The 18,781-nt window shown below is 34.5% G+C and overlaps 1 protein-coding gene across 25 annotated transcripts in view; it reads right to left on the reverse strand.

Annotated features, from left to right (window-relative positions):
• LOC105222614 (protein lap4) overlaps positions 1–18,781 on the reverse strand; it is a 157,062-nt gene that overhangs the window by 32,779 nt on the left and 105,502 nt on the right. For 20 of the 25 annotated variants that reach the window (XM_049448487.1, XM_049448483.1, XM_049448498.1 and 17 more), the window contains 5 exons: positions 18,664–18,752; positions 18,232–18,489; positions 17,803–18,138; positions 7,235–9,568; positions 210–321 (listed from right to left, as the gene is read on the reverse strand). In XM_049448487.1, the coding sequence (XP_049304444.1) occupies positions 210–321; positions 7,235–9,568; positions 17,803–18,138; positions 18,232–18,489; positions 18,664–18,752 (3,129 nt within the window). The remainder of the gene's footprint in view (positions 1–209; positions 322–7,234; positions 9,569–17,802; positions 18,139–18,231; positions 18,490–18,663; positions 18,753–18,781) is intronic. The other 5 variants (XM_049448490.1, XM_049448495.1, XM_049448497.1 and 2 more) reach the window with 4 other exon arrangements.

Genomic DNA, 18,781 nt, shown 5'->3' on the forward strand with positions numbered 1-18,781 from the left:
ATAACTCATACGCCATGTCGGACAATTTTACTTTTTTATAGCAGAGCTTTTGTACTAATATTATTTAAGAAAATATTTTACGATTTGTGCATAATTTTTTTTTAATAAATTTATTAGAAAACCTTTTTGTAATCTTTAGAATATTATTGTGTAATACAAATAAAGTATTTTTTTTACTAAAATATAATATAATTTTTATCACAACTCACCTGTTTTTTGTGATGGTTTGTGTTGATCTTCCATGGCTGACTCAAAGAAACGTTTCTTATCAGAAACCGATTTAGGCACTTTTGTTGTTGTAATGGAATCCGATGTAGGTGACTGTTGAAGCAAAACAAAGTATAAATGCATTAATTAATATGCTATTATATAAGATATTATATGTTTTGGGAAAAAAATAAATAATAATAATAATAATAATACAGGTACAAAAAGTAGGTTTAAAAAATTATCATAATTACAAATTTACAATTTTACAGTTCTTAGATCGCTTATAAATGACCGTCATAAATCACTATATCGTCACCTAAAATGCAAAACAACGTATCATCAAAAGGCTCGAAATTGAGTTTTTTATTTTAACAGCTCCCGCTGTTAGATATAAGCAATATTTAACCACTTTATAACTAATATATAACCACTTTATAACCAATATATAACCAATAATATAACCAACTTATAACCAATTTATAACCAAAACTCAATCATTTTTGAATGGTTTCCATTATATAGTTTTTTCTTCGCCTGTAAACTTAAGAAAAGTGATGTTACGTTATTTTGCATTTAAGGTGACGATATGCTCAAAAACATACAATACTTCTCAAAAACTCTTTAATTGTAGAAAATATGTATGTTGCTTGGGTGAAAAAAATAGTACAAAGTAAAATTTGCAAGATTTTTGTCAGCATAATTCGACATATGTAAAATATCATTAACTAAAGATATTACGTTTTTGACTTATGACAGTATTTTATCAAGTAAGCAATATGTATATATAAATATATCTATGTATATATAAAGTGTATTTTCAGGTTTTAACAATTTGGTAGTTGTCGACAATTCGAAAAAAGGTTAGTGCAATAGTATTTGTGTGTAAAGCGAAGTATTTCACAAAATTCCTTTACAAATAATACACGGCTAAGAAGAGAAGGATCCCCTGACTGACCTCCAAGCGATTCGAATATCAAAGGCAATACCAACGAGCAGACCTTGTTCAGCAATGAAACCTTATTCTTTTACGAATTATTCTGCAAATTTTAGCATTTCCAACAAATTTCTGTACCACACACACACAAACACGCTTTCACACATACACATACATATGTACATATAAACATGCAACCTCTAAATGCCCGAGTGAGTATGCTTTATCAGCCAAGCCAACTGCTGTCTGTTTAATGGATCGAATGCATTTTTTCATGCAGTGTGTACTCGAAGAAGCGATGAAGCGACGGTGAGTAGCTCAGCATTCATTTCTTTTTTATGTACAGGTAATGAATTTACTGGCAAACAGAAAAACAACAACAAAACTAACAGAAAAAGTTGTACACTAGAAAAAGTGCTTTCTTTCCTCGGTAAAGCTCTGCGCTCGGGTTTTGTATTGTAGTTCATCAGAAATGCGGAGGGAACCAAAATGGTTGATGTTGCTGGGTGATGCGCTCGGTTGTAGCATACATACATTCGTGTATTGTGTAGCAGCAGCAGCAGCAGCATGACATCATTAATTCTAAATCTAGTAGAATAACGGTGTAATGCCACAACTGCAACGGCACACTACACAATCTGCCCCGAAGTAAAAGTGGTCGGGTGAAAGTAAAAAAAATGGAGGTATGACGGTGCATGAGCAGTATTATAGCGGCGGCGGTTGGCACCTTCGTGTCTAACTTATGTGTGGGTATGTGCGTGTGTGTGTGCTGAGGGCATTGTGTAATTAATATTACGTCAAATTCTTCATTACCAATTAAAGTCGAGTCAAAGTAGTGCTTTATGTTTCAAACAAGCGAGTTAATTAAAATTTATTGAGTTTCAATGTGTAAGGAGAGGCGGGAGAGCGGAGAAGAAGAGGATAGTAGTGTAAGCTAAGAAATAAAATGAAAACAAATTAAAAGACTGCAAAAAATGTTCCATACACGGAAAATAAAAATAAAAAATAATATTATAAAAATAAATAAAAAAAATTAAAAAACAAACTTAAAAAAAATTTAAAAAAAATATAAAATAAATGTAAAAAAAATTTAAAAAAAAAATATAAAATAAATGTAAAAAAGTAGAAAAAAAAATTAAAAAAACTTAAAAAAAAAAATTTTTTAAAAAAAATTTAAAAAAAACTTTAGACTTCAATAAACAATTTCATATATCTGTAAATGTGTGTATGTCTGACGTTTGGCAAATATTTAGCACTTAGGTATGTACGCGCTGCTTTAACTGTTTAACCAGCCGCTGTGAACAATGGCGTTTGTTCTCACTGTATTTTTAGACTCAGCGCTGCTAAACACAAAAAATTAGCAAACAAAAAAAAAACAGAAAAAATGAAAGAACCTTAACGATTTTTCCTACTGAGTAAGAGGTACTAAAAAGCTTTTCAACCGCGATCGGCTAGATGGCGCTGCAATTGTATTTTTACAACTAAAATCTATTACAATTCGTTAAAAAAAACCAAAAAAAAAAACAACAAAAAAAAATAAAATATACGAAAACTATCATCACACTTGCCTACACACATAAATATATGCGTAATAATTAGACGGGCGGAAGTAGACAAAACAAAATCAGGGCAACAGCCAAAGCCAACCAAAAGATAAGATAACAGAAACATGCCTTCTAGCGACAAACTTAATTAGCCAGCTAAGATAAGCGCAGCGCAAAGATAACGAATTCACATATACAGCAATATTTCACTGATAACTGCAGCAAACAGTTTTGTATATTAAAGTAATGTGGTCGCAAATGAGCCACCTGTCGCTTAGGCTAGGTTAGGTTAGGCATTTAAAGCGCACTATGCTTCAATTTAGTCATCCTCAGAGTGCTTTGTAGATATGTGGCACATATCTAGTAGCTATGATGTTGTTGTTGTTGTTGCAGAATTCTGCCGACTTCACAGTCCTTAAACGGATAAAAAATCTGGGTCCATTACGGTTATGTATAAATGACTGTCGAGGGAATGGATCGAGTAGCTACATATTTATAATGTTGTGCAGCTCAGAAAGCGCAACTGTGATTTTATAACTTCATTAGTGAAAATATAAATGTATTAGTTGCCGATCATATATGTATTTGTAGCCGACAACGAAAGAGTCTTCTGTCCGAAAACATAGAAAGTTGTAAGTTAGAAAAAAAATAAAATTTTTGATTCGCGTTTGCGAGAAAAAACATTAGTTTGTGATGTCATGCACGAAAGCGGAGGAAGACTTTGATTATTACTGACATTGACAGTTCATGTATGACGTATTACTTGGATGTCATGCACAAAAGAAGAGGAAGACTTCGAAAAAAATCGACATTGACAATTCATTTAGAACGTATTACGTCACAATTTTGTTACTGTCATTCTTGACTAGGATACACATACATATCTCACATATATTTGTGATAACTTTGAAGGCTCCACACTTCTCACATGTATTTATGATAACTCTGAAGGCTTGTAGGAATTTGGATTATTAAAAAATTTTGAAAATCACTACTAATACTGAACTAGTGTTAGCCAAAATCGAAACTCATATTGGAAAATGAGTCAAGAGTTACGAGTATCTAAGCAAAATGCTTAATGAGACGGCTGCGAATTATTGCTAGTCCCTCTAGAGTAAATTTTTTGTTGTAATGAATGTTGTTGGTATTGACCTCTAAGCACTAGATGCAATTAGATATTGCTCAGCATTACTGAAGCCTCCAAAATGCAGTTAGCCTAAGCATGCAAACCCAAACTCAAGCTCAGTGCTGATTGAGAATAATACCTCAGAAACCTTTTGTGGTAAATTTTGTTTTTGCTTGGTTTGGTTATTATTTGGGTTTAGATTGGTTAACCGGTCACTTTATCAAGCGATTTATGATTTTTGAACAACAAAATATGTTGTAATCACAACAACTATAACCAAAAATGTGCTTGATATTGATACCATGAATCTTCCTACTCAACGGCGCAGCTTCAAGCAAATAAAATTTTTTAAACAAAAACCAAAAAGACGGCACAAAATAAAACAAGTCCTCATAACGATATATTACTGATTTTTATTACAATATAATTAAATGTGTATTGGTTTTCGAAACTTACGGCTATTTTTGTGATGCAAATAGAATTAAATTAGAAAAGTTTGTCAACAACTAATAATAGAAGTTAGTATACGTACTATGTAATGCCGACCACTATGCTAAGTATGTTATGGTATGGATATGTATACTATACAGTCACTCACTGCAGTTACAATAAAAATGGAAAAGAAATATTTTATTTAGTTTTTGAAAAAACGTACAACATTTCCTAAACTAAAATGCAAAACAATGTATTTTCAAAAAAAAAACTAAATTGAGTTTTTTATTGCTTACGATTCATTATATCGTGTTACAAATATATAGCGTAAAATTTTCAGCGTCCGCTGGCATATATAACCAATGTATAACCATTTTATAACCAATAATATAACTAATATATAACCATTTTATAACCAATAATATAACTAATATATAACCAATTTATAACCAATATATAAGTAATATATAACCGTTTTATAACCAATAATATAACCAATATATAACCGTTTTATAACCGAAACTCAAATTTTTTTTAATATGAATGGTTTCTATATATCTTTCTTCTTCGTCTGTAAACTTTTGAAAAATGAAGTTACGTTATTTTGCATTTTAGTTGCCGATTTGTTTTTTATTTTAAATTTACGAAATTTTTTTTCAAACAATCTGATAAAAAACAGCGTCTGCATACTTGCGTGAGTGACTGTACTTATATGCTTATATATGTACTCTTAAAAAGTTCTAGTGTCTTGGTAATGTGCTATTGTTGTTGTTATTGTATTAACAGTTAAATATTATAATTCGATTCTTTTTACTATTTTATTGGTGCATGAATGATAGAATTTATTTTTCTAAACTGTAGAGGCAGCGCATAGCAACTGCAGAGCTGACAGTATTACTTTTAATCAAAATAAAGGGTGTTGCGATATAAATTTTATGAATTACTGTAAACTTTTCGTTTATTGTTTAATATTAGTGTAAATTTTAATTTTATATTAAATATTTTTTAAAAAAACTCCACCAAAAATGGCATACAACTTCAATACGAAAACCTAAGCTTGCATTGCAGCACCCTTTATTTGGCATAATCTGTGTGCCAACTACTTTTAAATGCCAGCAAATGACAAAGATTCAACTAATTTGTTGCTGTTTAAGTGCTACTAAATAAATATATAGATATGTTCTGAAATATAACGGTATTTGACGCGGCGACGTAGACCTGAAACCCTCGCAAACAGCGCCATGCAATTTTTTTAATCAATTTGAGCATACAGTATAAGGAAAGGGTCGACGAAATCGACATGGCTTGTTATTGTTGTTATTGCGGTATGAAGATGAATTGTATGGAAAGTGTTAGTTTTCAATTTAAATGCAAATATTTTTTATTTTATGCCACACAATTTGTTTTGCGACCTGCATGCGACGAATAGATGTCCAATTTATTGTTCGTATTGGGAGCGATGTGAGTGGCTAAGTCCCAGCAGGACGACTTTGATTAGATAGACAGACAATGGGCAAACAAACAAAACAAAAACAAAAATAAAAACAAAATTTGCATACATACAGCCGAATTGTATTTGAAATGATTTATTTCCAAACGAATGCATCCGAAACTCAACAAATTAAAGGCATAAACACAGAATAACCCACGAACTCGCTGCTGTGCGCCAACTAGTAGCGAGCAGAACGACCTACAAAGCAATAATTTGGGTTTGACGAAATATTACACAACCGACAAACAAACACAGGAGCTATGCACGACCGCAGGATCGATTCGTTGCGCGATTCGAGCGCGTGAGCGGCGTTGTGGCAAGCACCGATGGCAGCTGTGGCAAAGCGACGGCAAACAACAAATCTTGCTTATATTTAAGCAATTAAAATGCCCGACACCTACGCGCCGGCACTGCGCGTAGCACGCACACACACACACGCACACACATACAGAGAGAAAGAATGTAAAAACTTGCGGATGACTTGCAAATCGGAGTACAGCAAAACTAATGGAGAATACGCCTCAACAACGCTGCCTTACACAACGCCGCCTTGCCACATCAAGCGACGTCTGCACTAATCACACTGTGGTTTCTTTCCCTGTGGGCGGCGACATGGCACCCGAGAGCACGACACCTGCAAACTTTGGTCTCGACAGCGGCGACGATGTCAAGTCCAATTGCGGTTGCGATTGTGAACGCAAGTTTAGCGGACGTGCACTGTTCGGCGGCGGCGGTGGGGCGGTGCGCAATATTAAATGTGTTGGCTTAAGCGGCCGCTTGGGAGGCAACGGCGGCGGCGGTGGTGACGTTGATGACCGACAATTCACTGAGGTATCGCTGCTGCGACGCGAATCAAAGAATGATGTGTTGCTGTAGATGGCCTCCTCTTCGATGGTCGAGTAGATTTCTTCCGCCGTCTCGTAATAGGAGGCCGCATTCATGGCGCGCTGTAATGATGATGTCGACTCGGATTCAACCGACGCCAGAGTGGAGGTGGAAAGGTCTAATGAGTGGACTGTGTTTTGATAATCGCCGGTGCTGATGTGAACGGAACGTACGGAAGAGGAAATGGGCACAGTTGAGTTCTGTGCAACTATTTCGGATATTGCTGGAAATTGCATTGATGTGTATGATGGTGTGGGAGAGGCAAGGTTAGCAACTGGTGGTGCTGTTGTTGCTGTTGTTGACCCAGTGGCTTTTGTTGCTGCGGTGCTGGCGGTTTTAATTGTGTACGCCGCCGAACTGCTTGTGCTGTTGATGGAATGGGATAGAGAGGAAAATGTAGACGTCGCTGATGAAGTGGTAATCGAGGTGGTAGCTGTGGTGATGGTTGTTGATGTTGATGTTGGTTTCATACTAGTATATCTGTTGGTGGCGCTATTTGTGGCAGTGGCATTGGCCGCTGACGTAGTGTTATGTGTGTTTTTGTTGCTGCTTGTGGAACTGTGCGCAACATTTTGGACTTGTGTTGTTGGTTGGGTTGTCGATTCACTCACCAGTACGGTACGCTGATGTAGATGCAGTTGTGGCGATCGTTGTTGTAGTTGTTGAGGTTTCATGTATACACCAGTGGTGGCAGACGTCGCACCACCGCTAGTGGTCAAGAAAATAGGTGTAGTAACCAACGACGATGACGACGATGATGACACCTGCGACGTCGCAGCAGTGAACTGTGCTTGTGGCAGCAGTACGAGACCACCTACCGTGAATAGCGACTGGTTCTGTGGGGAATTAGAGAAGTGATGGCTCGCACTGTTTGGGACCAATTGACCAGTTAGGATGTGAGTGGTATTTGGCTGCTGGGGTTGTGGTAGCTGGGTATATTGAACAGGTAGTATTTGCGCTGTGGGGAAAATTTGTGTGGGCGAGAGTGGATTATTGGATGGAATGCCTGCCTGTAATGTTGCTGCTGATGTTAAGAGATCCAACCTTGGCTGCATGTTTGCATTGGGAGAAGTAATGGAAGAAATAGGTGAAGCAATGTTAATAGTTGAAGATTCGCTATCGCAATGGGAGCTACTATCACAACCGGGATTCAGAGCCGCAGAGGAAATCAGGTGTTCGGGCGGTGGTGGGAGAGGTAATGAATCAAAATTGTCATCTGAACTATCTATAAATGGATTTACCGAGTGTTTGATGCTTGCGTAATGTGGAACTGGTGGCGCTTCTTCGTGCGGTGCGCCCAGTTCGGGTATCTGTGACTTTCTGCTCGCACCACGCAGCTGGTTACGCACTTCATTTTCATGCAGCATGATTGTGCGGTGTTCGTCTTCAGTAACCAGTATGTGATCTGGTGAATTTTCGTGTATAAACTCAGTGTGGCGACGTTGTGAAGGTGGTATTTCGTCATCGGAGAGCGGCGGAGGTGGTGGAAGCACCTCCAAGTAGTAAGTCTCTTCGCTCTTTTTCACGTGTGGACTTGGCGAAGGAAGCTTTGGCATCGTTGAGTAGTTGACGGGTGGGGGAGGTGGACTTTCACGCGGTCGCGATGGACTACGTGGCGTCTTTACGCGCACAGGAAGTTTTGCACTACCACCAACCGGCGGTGGTGTTATTGGAACGGTTGGTGTTGTTGGTGGTGGCGGCGAACGTATTTCATGTATCGTATTCGTGGTAGGATCGTGTTCGAAGACTGTGAAATCACCATAACCTACGTCGGCTTTTTGGAAGGCATCGAGCGCAATATTGTGCACCAGCTCAGCTTTCTTAGTTTTCGGTTTCGGCAATATGGGCGGTGGTATGCGTTTTGGTTTGGCGCCGGTTGAGCTTGACAACAGATCTTCAGTAGATTTTGACTGCGCACTCACAACTGTGCTAGGCGTGCTACGACCGCTTGAAGCTGAACGCTCTGCACCTAACAAATTCTCCGTCGACTTCGAACCAAAGAAAAACTGTTCACGTGGTGATCTGAGCGCCGAGGGTGATTTCGACATAGCTTTCGCCAACTCAGTATATTCATCACTTTTGCTGTTGTCTAGGAACGCCTCACGGAATGGATTTTCTCTTTCGATCTCGGTAGACACCGTAACCTTTTCGGGTGGTGGCGGTGGACTGCGATAGCCACTACTACCACTTCCACCTCGGCTGGCTAAAGGCGAAGATGAGCGCACATGTTGCAGCGTAGGCGAATCAATTTCCTTAATACGCGCTACTGTAGGCACTATTGGCGGCAGTTTTTCGGGGCGTCTACAACGCTCCAATGTCGAGTTATTCGACGATGACGGACTGGCCGAACGTAATATACCTTTGCGTGGTAAACGCGGCCGTGCACTACCATACTCTTGTTCAGAATCGTAATAACGCGAGTAACCGTCGGGCGTTCTCGAGCGTTCATAATCAGATTTTGACCTTTCATCACCGCTAAGATCAAAACTAACCGATTTACGGTGACCACCATATGCAGAACCTGAAAGGTCGGGTGTGCTTCGACCAGATATATTTCCCAGCCTTTCGTGATTGGGCCGTTGCGGACGATAGTCATTCTCCGAATCGCTGGTGTAACGTGGCGAAGGCCGTGGTCGGTCAAAGTAGTCCGAATCAGTATCACCTTGATCGGCCGAAGCATTCGGTGAGTATGTATCGAATACATCTTCGTCTCCATCTATGTCGTCACCGTGCTCATCCGCTGGTTCCTCCTCCTCCTCCTCCTCCGCCGCGTCTTCTTCTTCTTCCTCCTCGTCGTCAATAATATAAATTGGTTCGGCTTTCGTGGCTTTGTTTGTCGTGGGAGCAATCGACTGATTTTGTCGGCTGTCTGTAGGCTTAGCTATGGGTTCTGTCCTCGTTTTGTGTATTGATGTTGGAGTTGGTGTGCGCCTCTGTTGAATGTTCTTTTGAACAGAAATGTTCGTTCATGTTAGAAAATATGTATGTATTTTAGTTTTAGTTTCCAACAATTAGTTTAAGCGATAAAACATTTACACTGAAGCGCGTTTTAAAGTGGTGATATGAGAACAAAGTGCTAATTGTGGTTTTGGTGCTTGGTGCTTGGTGGAACTGGAGTGAGCGAGTATGTTCGAAATTAGACTGAGTAGTAATTGAGTGCGCCGAAAAATACGTACATAGTTTTTGAGATTTTTTTTTTTGAGTGTGTTTGTGTGAGATTGAGTGAGTGAATTACTTACAATGCATTGCTTAGTAAACTTCGAGGAGTGAGAAGTACAAAAGTGAATTTGAATATATTTTTTGTTGTAATTATTGACAAATACTTTCGATTAGCACATTTGAAACCGAACAATAATCAACTTGATGCGGTAATGTCTGAACAGCGTATGGTATTTTGGACCAATTGCAGTTGATGTGAGAACAAATTCAAAAGTCGATTTTTTTCCAAAGTGAAATGTGGCAAAAAGAAGCAGTAAACTCAGCGATAAATGTGGGACAAAACAAATGCTGATAAACGCGTATACAAATACACATAAATGTAAGCGGAAATGAAGACAAGCGTACAAAGCATAAATACTAGATTCTGCAGCATCTCCTGCGGTACTAATAGAATAATACGAATAGCCCTGCCCTGCTCAAAAATAAAACCAATTTCGTTTTGGTTTACAGAATTTTTACAAAATTATTTCTTATTTTTTTGTTTTTTTTTTTTTTTGTAATCGAGAAGACATTGAGTTTTTATTATTTTGCTTTGGTTTTCTGATTTACATAAAAAATTTCACGGCTTTTATAAAGTTTTTGTAAATAATATGCATTCTTCAATGGAATAATCCGACTTATATTTGTATATTTTCATTATTTTGTTTGTATAGTGCCATAGTACGTGTTTTTTAGAGGAAAAGTCACCTTTATACACATATTCAAAACATTTAATTATATATATATATATTTGTTTTGTTTTTTTACTTTAATTATGCTATAAACTACACAGTGGACAATTGATATAAGTTTATAGTTCACTTGTTTGTTAGTTGTATTATCTTGGATTAGGTACACAAATCTTCAGGAATCTATACGTTCAACAACAGTTTGTAATTATTGCATCAAAGGAGGGATTTCAGCGAATTTGTTTTCAACATCTCAACAAACGAGTATACTTTTTGTAAAATTTGGTCGAATTCGAACGTGAACTGGGCTTGAAATGCGGGCGTGCCCGAATGTGGTATTGAACGAAAAATTTAAAAATAAAAAAATAAAAAAACAAAAATTAAAAAAGAAAAAAATATAAAAAATTATAACAGGAAAATACGAATTAAAAAAAAATTGAAAAATTTGAAAAAAAGATTTTTTAAAAAATTAAAAAAAAAAATTAAAATTAAAAAAAAATTGAAAAATTAAAAAAAAAGGATTTCTAAAAAATTAAAAAAAAAATTGAAAAATTAAAAAAATTAAAAAAAAATTTAAAAAAAGTTACAAAAAAAAATTTAAAAATTACAAAAAAAATTTAAAAATTACAAAAAAAATAAAAATTACAAAAAAAACTTAAAATAGAAAAATTTGAAAAATTAAAAAAATTTGTTTTGAAAATTTAAAAAATTATTTTGGAAAATTGAGAAACTAATTTTTTTTTTTGAAAATTAAAAAAAAAATTTAAAAATTACAAAAAAATTTTTAAATTACTTTTTTTTATTAAGAAAAAATATTTTCAAAAAAATTTTATAATTAATATTTGGAAAACTAAAAAACAAAATTATTTTGAAAATTAAAAAAAATTTTGAAAAATTACAAAATAAAATTTTTACGAATTAAAAATTACTTTTTTTAATTAAGAAAAAAAATTGTATAATTAAAATAAAATTGTAAACTAAAATATAAAAAAAAAACATAATTACATTCTTTGTCTAACTTTTTCGCTCATAGTAACCTAGAAGCTAACTGCTTAGTAGTTGAAGAAATTTTTTGCAGATAGGACAAGCTTACTTGTACAATTTTTAAGGGAGAAGAGGTGCAGAAAAAAGCCCTAAAAAAGTATTTTATTACTTTCTTAATGTAAAAGTCTTTAGGAATACACTCAAAAAAATTCATATCGTTCCGGTGAATATTTTCGAAGTTACAAGCAAACTTGAAAAGGCGTTTCAAGGTGCTTGGAAAGACAAGGTTAAACTTTAAACGCGTTTTTCTCAATATGGTGTATTCAAAGTCAGTGGCCAACATTACTCGAAAACGGCTAAACAGATTAGTCTCAGTGTCTTTAATATATTTTTTAGCAATTAAGGGGTTACATGGGTTTACGGGCTTTAAAAAATTTCAAAACTATGTTTTTGAAGTCGGTTTGCAAGGTTTCTCGAGAACTACTCAACCGATCTTCATGAAATTTTACACAGGTCTTTGGGATACAATTCTTAAAGACTTGGACGAAGGATTTATTTTCGATTACAACTATTTGAAAAATAAAAATGTCGCGAAATTTTCACTGAAATTTTATTTTTTTTTTGTAAAAATGTCTGCCAAAAATCGATTTTTCAGTTTTTTTTCTTCGTCTAAGTTCTAAGTTAAAGTTTTAAATATTTTTTTTCCAAAAATTTCAAAATTTCTTTGTTAATTGTGTATGTTTGTAACAAAAAAAAAAATCTGATAAATTATTTAATTTTTTATATGAAAAAAAAAATTTTTTGAAAAAGGTTGAGAAATCCCATGTAACCTCTTGTTAGCAACTAAATAGTAGTACCACGATGCCGTTTACGTTTTTCAACCCTTTTTGTAAAAACCCTGATTTATGACAAAAAATTTCGACTAACATTAACATTTTCAAAATTTCCGATTTTTTTTTCAAAACACCGCCACTTTCTGCTAATAAACCACTTATTCATAAAATTCAACAAATTTAACGCGTTGGTTTCAACACAATAATTAAGTATATTCTTCCTAGGAGACATTTTTAGCACAATAACTAAATATCTGCTTCTTACACAAACAAAAGACTAACCTCAACGACATAACAAATCTGCGTAACAGACTGCTGTGGCTAAATTCGGCAACTAAGTAAAGTTATTTACGCAAGTTGTTAGCGGAAAATCTTTAAAGGCTGACAGCATATACCGTTATGTTTGCAAAACATTTGTTGCTGTGTCAAAAGAAGCTTTGCTTGGAAGATTTTCAAATTTTGCACACATTACTTAGACACACGCGTGTACATACTACGTATGTATGTATGGCTGACTGACTATATGGGACCGTTCAACAGGGTAAATTGCAATAGATTTTTATACTTGTATAGTATTTATGTAGTATAAGTGTTTTTGTGGAAACCATTGTTGAGACTTTTAGTTGGTTAAAAGTAGAAAAATATTTGAGTTATTCAAATATAATAGTAGTGCAGAGTATAAGTAGGAAAATTTCGCTATACTTATTTATGTATGTACTTTATTTGCATGTATTGGGACACATTATATGTGGCTGCAGCAGTATCTGTTTTCATATATATTTAGCTATGTAATAATCCTCTCTGTATATATATGTATATATTATAAATGCATTTGCATAGTAACACTGTTATCATTTGATAAACATTCAATTTGTTTTAGTTCATTTTTCCGAAAAAAAATATAATACAAACAACAATTCATTTAATATACGCTACATATAACAAAATTTCAATTCAATTTTAACATTGACATACATACATACAAACACATAGTTTGATAAACTTTTCCAAAACAAACGCGCGTCAAATATTCGCTAAATTCAATAATCGCAGGGTTGCATTTTTTTGCTCTGCCTGTTGCTTTGTCTCGCATTTATTATTATTTTTACAGTAACACGTTAATTTACGCAATTATCGCGCTGAAATTATGCAACGGCATTTTCAGGTAGCGTACTTTATGCATGATCTGGCAACGCTACAACTCATAATTGGCGCTTCCAGCAGATAATGGAAGCTTTGTGTGCATGTTTACGCGCATAATGCGCACATACATACATACATATACTTATTATGTACATATTTTTACATTATTTATTTTTAGTTTATTTTATTATTATTTTTATTTTTTATATATTTTTTTATTTTTTGCTTCCAAAAATTTTTTTTTTTTATTTTAATTTTTTTTATTTGCAACAAAATTTTTGAATTTTCATTTTTTTCTTATTTTTTGTTTGCAACAAATTTTTTTTTAATTCCTGCTGTTGCACGCGCGCTTTATGTACTGTTTCCTGTGCGGGCCTTAACGACCGTTAAACTAAATATTCAGTCTTATAGTTATAATCATCCACTTGTTAAGCATTATTTTGCTCTGTGCTCTGCAATGAGAAACCAAATTCGGAAAAACGAAACAGAAAAGAGATTTTTTTTGTTTAATTTCAAGTCGAATTAGAGTAGATGGTTTAATTGTTAAGAGAGTTAAGAGAGTTCTTTTGAGAGTTTACAACAAATATTCACAGTTTGAATGCAGTGTCAATAGAGAAATACACCAATATTTGTTGGAATTCAAAAAAAAAGTAATCTGTTTTAGGTAGATAGGGTTAGAATGAGATTAACACCAATGTACATATGTATTTAATATTCGAGCAGCATTGCAAAAGTAAGTACATAAGTTTTTCAAACTAAAACCAAGTGTGAAACAGTATCTAAGATTTTTTTAATATATTTTTTGATTTTCATAACAAAAATTAAGTACTCATTTAAAGTTTTTAATTTAGTTTCTTTCAAATACACATATGTATGTATGTCTGTTTGTGTGTTTTCACGAAAACCAAATTAAAACCAATTCATAAAGTATATATATACAAAGCGGAGGGTTATAACTGCTTCGGCATGCACGCAACTAGTCTTCATTCAATGCTAAAACTAACTAAACGTAGGAGTTGTTTAAAGGAAAAATCATAAAATAAAAAAATTAACATTAAATTAACTAATTAATTTGAAAATAATTAATTAATTAATAATTAAAATAATTAATTTTCAAATAATTAATTAAAATTTCATAAAATTAGGTCTTTATTCGATGCTTAAACTAAAAGAAAAATTAATTAATTCATTTAAATTAATTAAATAAAATTAATTAAAATTAAATTAATTTAATTAATTAATTTTTCTTTGATTAATTTAATTAATTAAAATTTTTCTTTGATAAAATTGGTTAAATTAATTAATTTTTCATGAAATTTAAATATTGTTTTTTTATAATTAAACAGATTCTAAACATATTGAAATTTATAAAAAAAATGTATACAAAAAATAATAATTTTTTTACAGTTTCAAATTTCAATGTTCACTTTTTTCTGCTTAAAAAGTCTCCTCAACCGCCATACTCGCTTATTGTTGCCTACTTTACACAATTTCTTACAGTACTGTTCTTCACTTCAACCGATTTCCCATATAGTTGTAGATAATTGCATGTAGTTTCGTTATTATTTACTTAAAATTACTTAATATTGCCTTAAAATTACCTGTCAAAAGTTATTTATTAATTACAACTGTGTATATGCCCCAATATTAGTCCGGAAAGCAAGAGATATAACCAAAAGTACTGAAAATTGTTTAGTACCAGTGTTGGAAAACGTTTTATTATGTCGAGCAAGTAGCGTTATCTACTCTATATCGCTGATGCAGTTTGAACTAATTACGCGTATCATTTTTTAAATGAACTAATGGAAACAAGACATGACCTTGCAGAAAAAGCGCGAAACAGTGTTTTAAAAATATTTGAAATCATACTATTTTAAAAGATGATCAAGATGAAGATATGTTGCGAAGATCAATTGTGAAAGAAATATTTTTTTTTCATACATTTTCAGCGCTATAGAGACTAATATTGTAAAGGATTTCAAGTTGATCCGAGTAATAGTTTAATATACAGATACGGAGATGAGAAGTTTTGCGCTCGTGGCTAGCTTGACTAAGTGAACCATCTTTAAACGCTTTTTTCTCGAAAGTCTGTTTTTGAAGTCGGTTGGAAAGATTTCTTGAGAACTTCTCAACCGATCTTCATGAAATTTTACAGGCCTTTGAGTTACAATTCTTAAAGACTTGGACGCAAGTGTTTTTTCTATTACAACTATTTCAATAAATAAATGCCGCGAAATTTTCCTATTTTTTTAAACATTTCTGCCAAAAATTCAATTTTCAGTCCAAGTTCTAAGTTAAGGCTTTAAATAAAACGTGAATTTTTTCACTTTCGGTGATCCTGTAAGGAATTATTCTGCCAACGCGGGTGCATATTTTTTCTGAGGCGTCACCGGAAATATCGATGCAATGGCCGAGTTTAAAAATTTTTTACAAAAATTTCATAATTTCTTTGTTAATAGTGTATGTTTGTAACGATAAAAAATTTCATAAAATATTTCATTTTTTATAAGTATGAGAAAAAAATTGTTGAAAAAATACTATTTTTTACTCGAGGAAATCCATATAATTCCTTAAGGTTAATACTTTGGCAACACTGAAGCTCTAATATCCTTCACCGGTGCATTTTTATGCCATAAAAGAGCCGATCAGAGCAATAGTATGTTCAGAAATTGTAGCATTGCCTTGGACAATAATCGGAGCCAAATTTTGTGAATATATCTTGTCAATGAAAAAAGTTTTCTATACAAGAACTTGATTTTGGTAGTTCGACATCTGCGATTCAGATTAATTACCAGCTTTTTGGAGAGATAAGACCATGTTCAAGCGATATCTCAAAAACTAAGAGACGAACAGATGTTAAACAGTCGAACATAGCTAAGATAAGATAAGTAGATGAGGATGCACTGCGGCCTTGAGTCTATTGTGCCCTCTCCTAAATCACAAGGACTCACCTAGCCCCACGGTATTAATAAATTTCAATATACTGCTAAGTACCAGTAAGGTGATGTGATCCCTATTAGTAAGCATGGATCAAAGGACCTTTATTACGCGTCTGCAGACTGCTATACAGTCAATTAGCGGGTGTTCTGGAGTTTCAGCCTCCCTGTTGTAGAATCGACAATTAGACAAGAATAAATTATAAAGAATTAAATGCTTCTTCAGCTTGTCAGTGGCCAGTGTTGAATGCGACAAGTAGTCCGATTTTTCCTAGGGAGGTTGATTACATACATACATAGCTAAATCGAATTGGTACGTCGAATTTATCATGCTTTATAGCGTGTCCGACGTTTCCTTCAGCGTACTAACATACATTATTAGCTACGTGGCAAACCTAATATACCCTGTTTAGGGTGTAATTATAACGAAAACTTGATTTACTGCGCTTATCATTTAGGGATTCGGATTTTTTCGGCATAAAACTCAACAATATTTGACGAATTACTTATGCCAATGCAATCGATGCTCTCTTTCTCTCGCTATGCTCTCTTTATTAATCCATTTTCTACATAGACCCAGAAATCAACATTGAACCAAAAGTCTGCAGTAAAGCGAAAATCACAAATTTGCAATGGAAATTAGTGACATAAAATGAAGTATGAATGAAAAAATCTACCAAAAACACAAAAAGTATGAGTGAACCGATTTTTTCTAAAGATGACAGGCGACCGATGGCTCTTAGAACGAGACAAAAATTTTTTTTTGTTAAATATATTAATACACTAGGCTTTTATGCAAACTTTAGTCGCATATTTAAAAAAAATTTTATTTAATTCATTTAAAAATTAAAATTATACATACACATGCATGTATAAGCAGGCGCACATATGCATTTACATACATAAGTATGACACATTTGCGGCACTGCAATGCCTACCTAGGCATATATACACATAGATTCATAGTTATTGTTGACCCATATTATTAACACGTGTTCAACTGGGCAACTTTTCCGCTGAACAGCAACAATCCGCTTTCAAATAAAAATTAGCAACGCAAACAACGGCAAAATAACATACCAATGCAAAACAAAAAGAGAAAATGTGAAAATTCTTTGGAGAACAGGTGAGATATTTGTTTGAACACAATTTAAAGTTGTTAGCAATGTTTCAGTATGAGTACATATATGTATGTCTGTGTGTGGTGTTGGTGATTTTTTTTTATAAATATATTTTTTTTTGGGCGTTGGTGGGGTACATGAACACAACACAAAGAACTGAGAGCAAATGTTATTGTTCGACACGCACATGACAACACAAGGATTATGGTACTGGGATGCATGTTAAGCCTAATAACAAACAAATGCAAAATGTCTATAAACTGTCATCAACATACCTGTTGCTGAGTCGGTGGCGCGGCCACAGTTTTGCCACTTGCTGCTGTCGCAGCCACATCTCGGCTGCTGGCTGTGGCCAACGCTGGCGAGACAGGTGGTGATGTTGTGGTGGTGTTGGTCGTGGACGCAGTTGTGCCCGCAGTGGGCAATGTTGTTGGTGACGTGTGTGTTGGAGTGGAGGCAGCCGCCAACGCAGGCGACGGATTTGTGTCGAGTGTATGTTTCGAAATGACAACTGTTGTGGTCTTTTGAATTTTATCCTGATCGTGATGTTCGGCTGGCGACTTGGGTGGAACTGAGGTGAATGCATCCGCGGCACGCACGATTTCAAGCACCTACGCAAATAAAGAAAAAATGGCAAGGAAAAGAAAAGAAAATACATTAAGGCTGCGTCTATAAAACTGCGAGTATTATGCGATTGTAAATACCTTCTCGGGGGTACTCTTTTCTTTAGACTGCACCAGCGTTTTGTCTGCATTAGCAAATGTGGCGAGTGCGTCTTGGGGAGTTGTTGCTGTTGGTGGTGGTGGAGCACTGCTCTTGGATGTGTCGCTTTCAGCTGCATGCTGTTGCGGCAAAGCGCCAGCGCTCGGCGGTGTGGTGGGCGAGTGGGCCAATGCCGCCACAGATGCCAATACTGAGGGGTCGTTATTCGATTCGGTTTTCGGTGTAAAAACTTCAAAATCCTTGAATGGGAAGAAATGTTTCAAAGGTTATTAAAGAGTAGCTCCAAATTTTTTCAACTAGTAACTATTTAGTACAATTAATATTATTATTTTTTCAAGTTTTAAGTAAAGCAGGCTTTGCATATTAGGTAGAGCTAATATTAGTATGCAATAATAACATCCATTCACACTCACTTGTCGTATGCGCTCATCTTCGTCGCGGTCCAAACTCGACATGCTCTGACTTTGGCTCAGCTCCGAACCGGTTTCGGAAGCACGTGAACCTAGCAGCAGGCAAATAAAATAAAACCAA

This window comes from Bactrocera dorsalis, chromosome 2 (genome assembly GCF_023373825.1).
Source record: "Bactrocera dorsalis isolate Fly_Bdor chromosome 2, ASM2337382v1, whole genome shotgun sequence".
Classification (NCBI taxonomy): domain Eukaryota; kingdom Metazoa; phylum Arthropoda; class Insecta; order Diptera; family Tephritidae; genus Bactrocera; species Bactrocera dorsalis.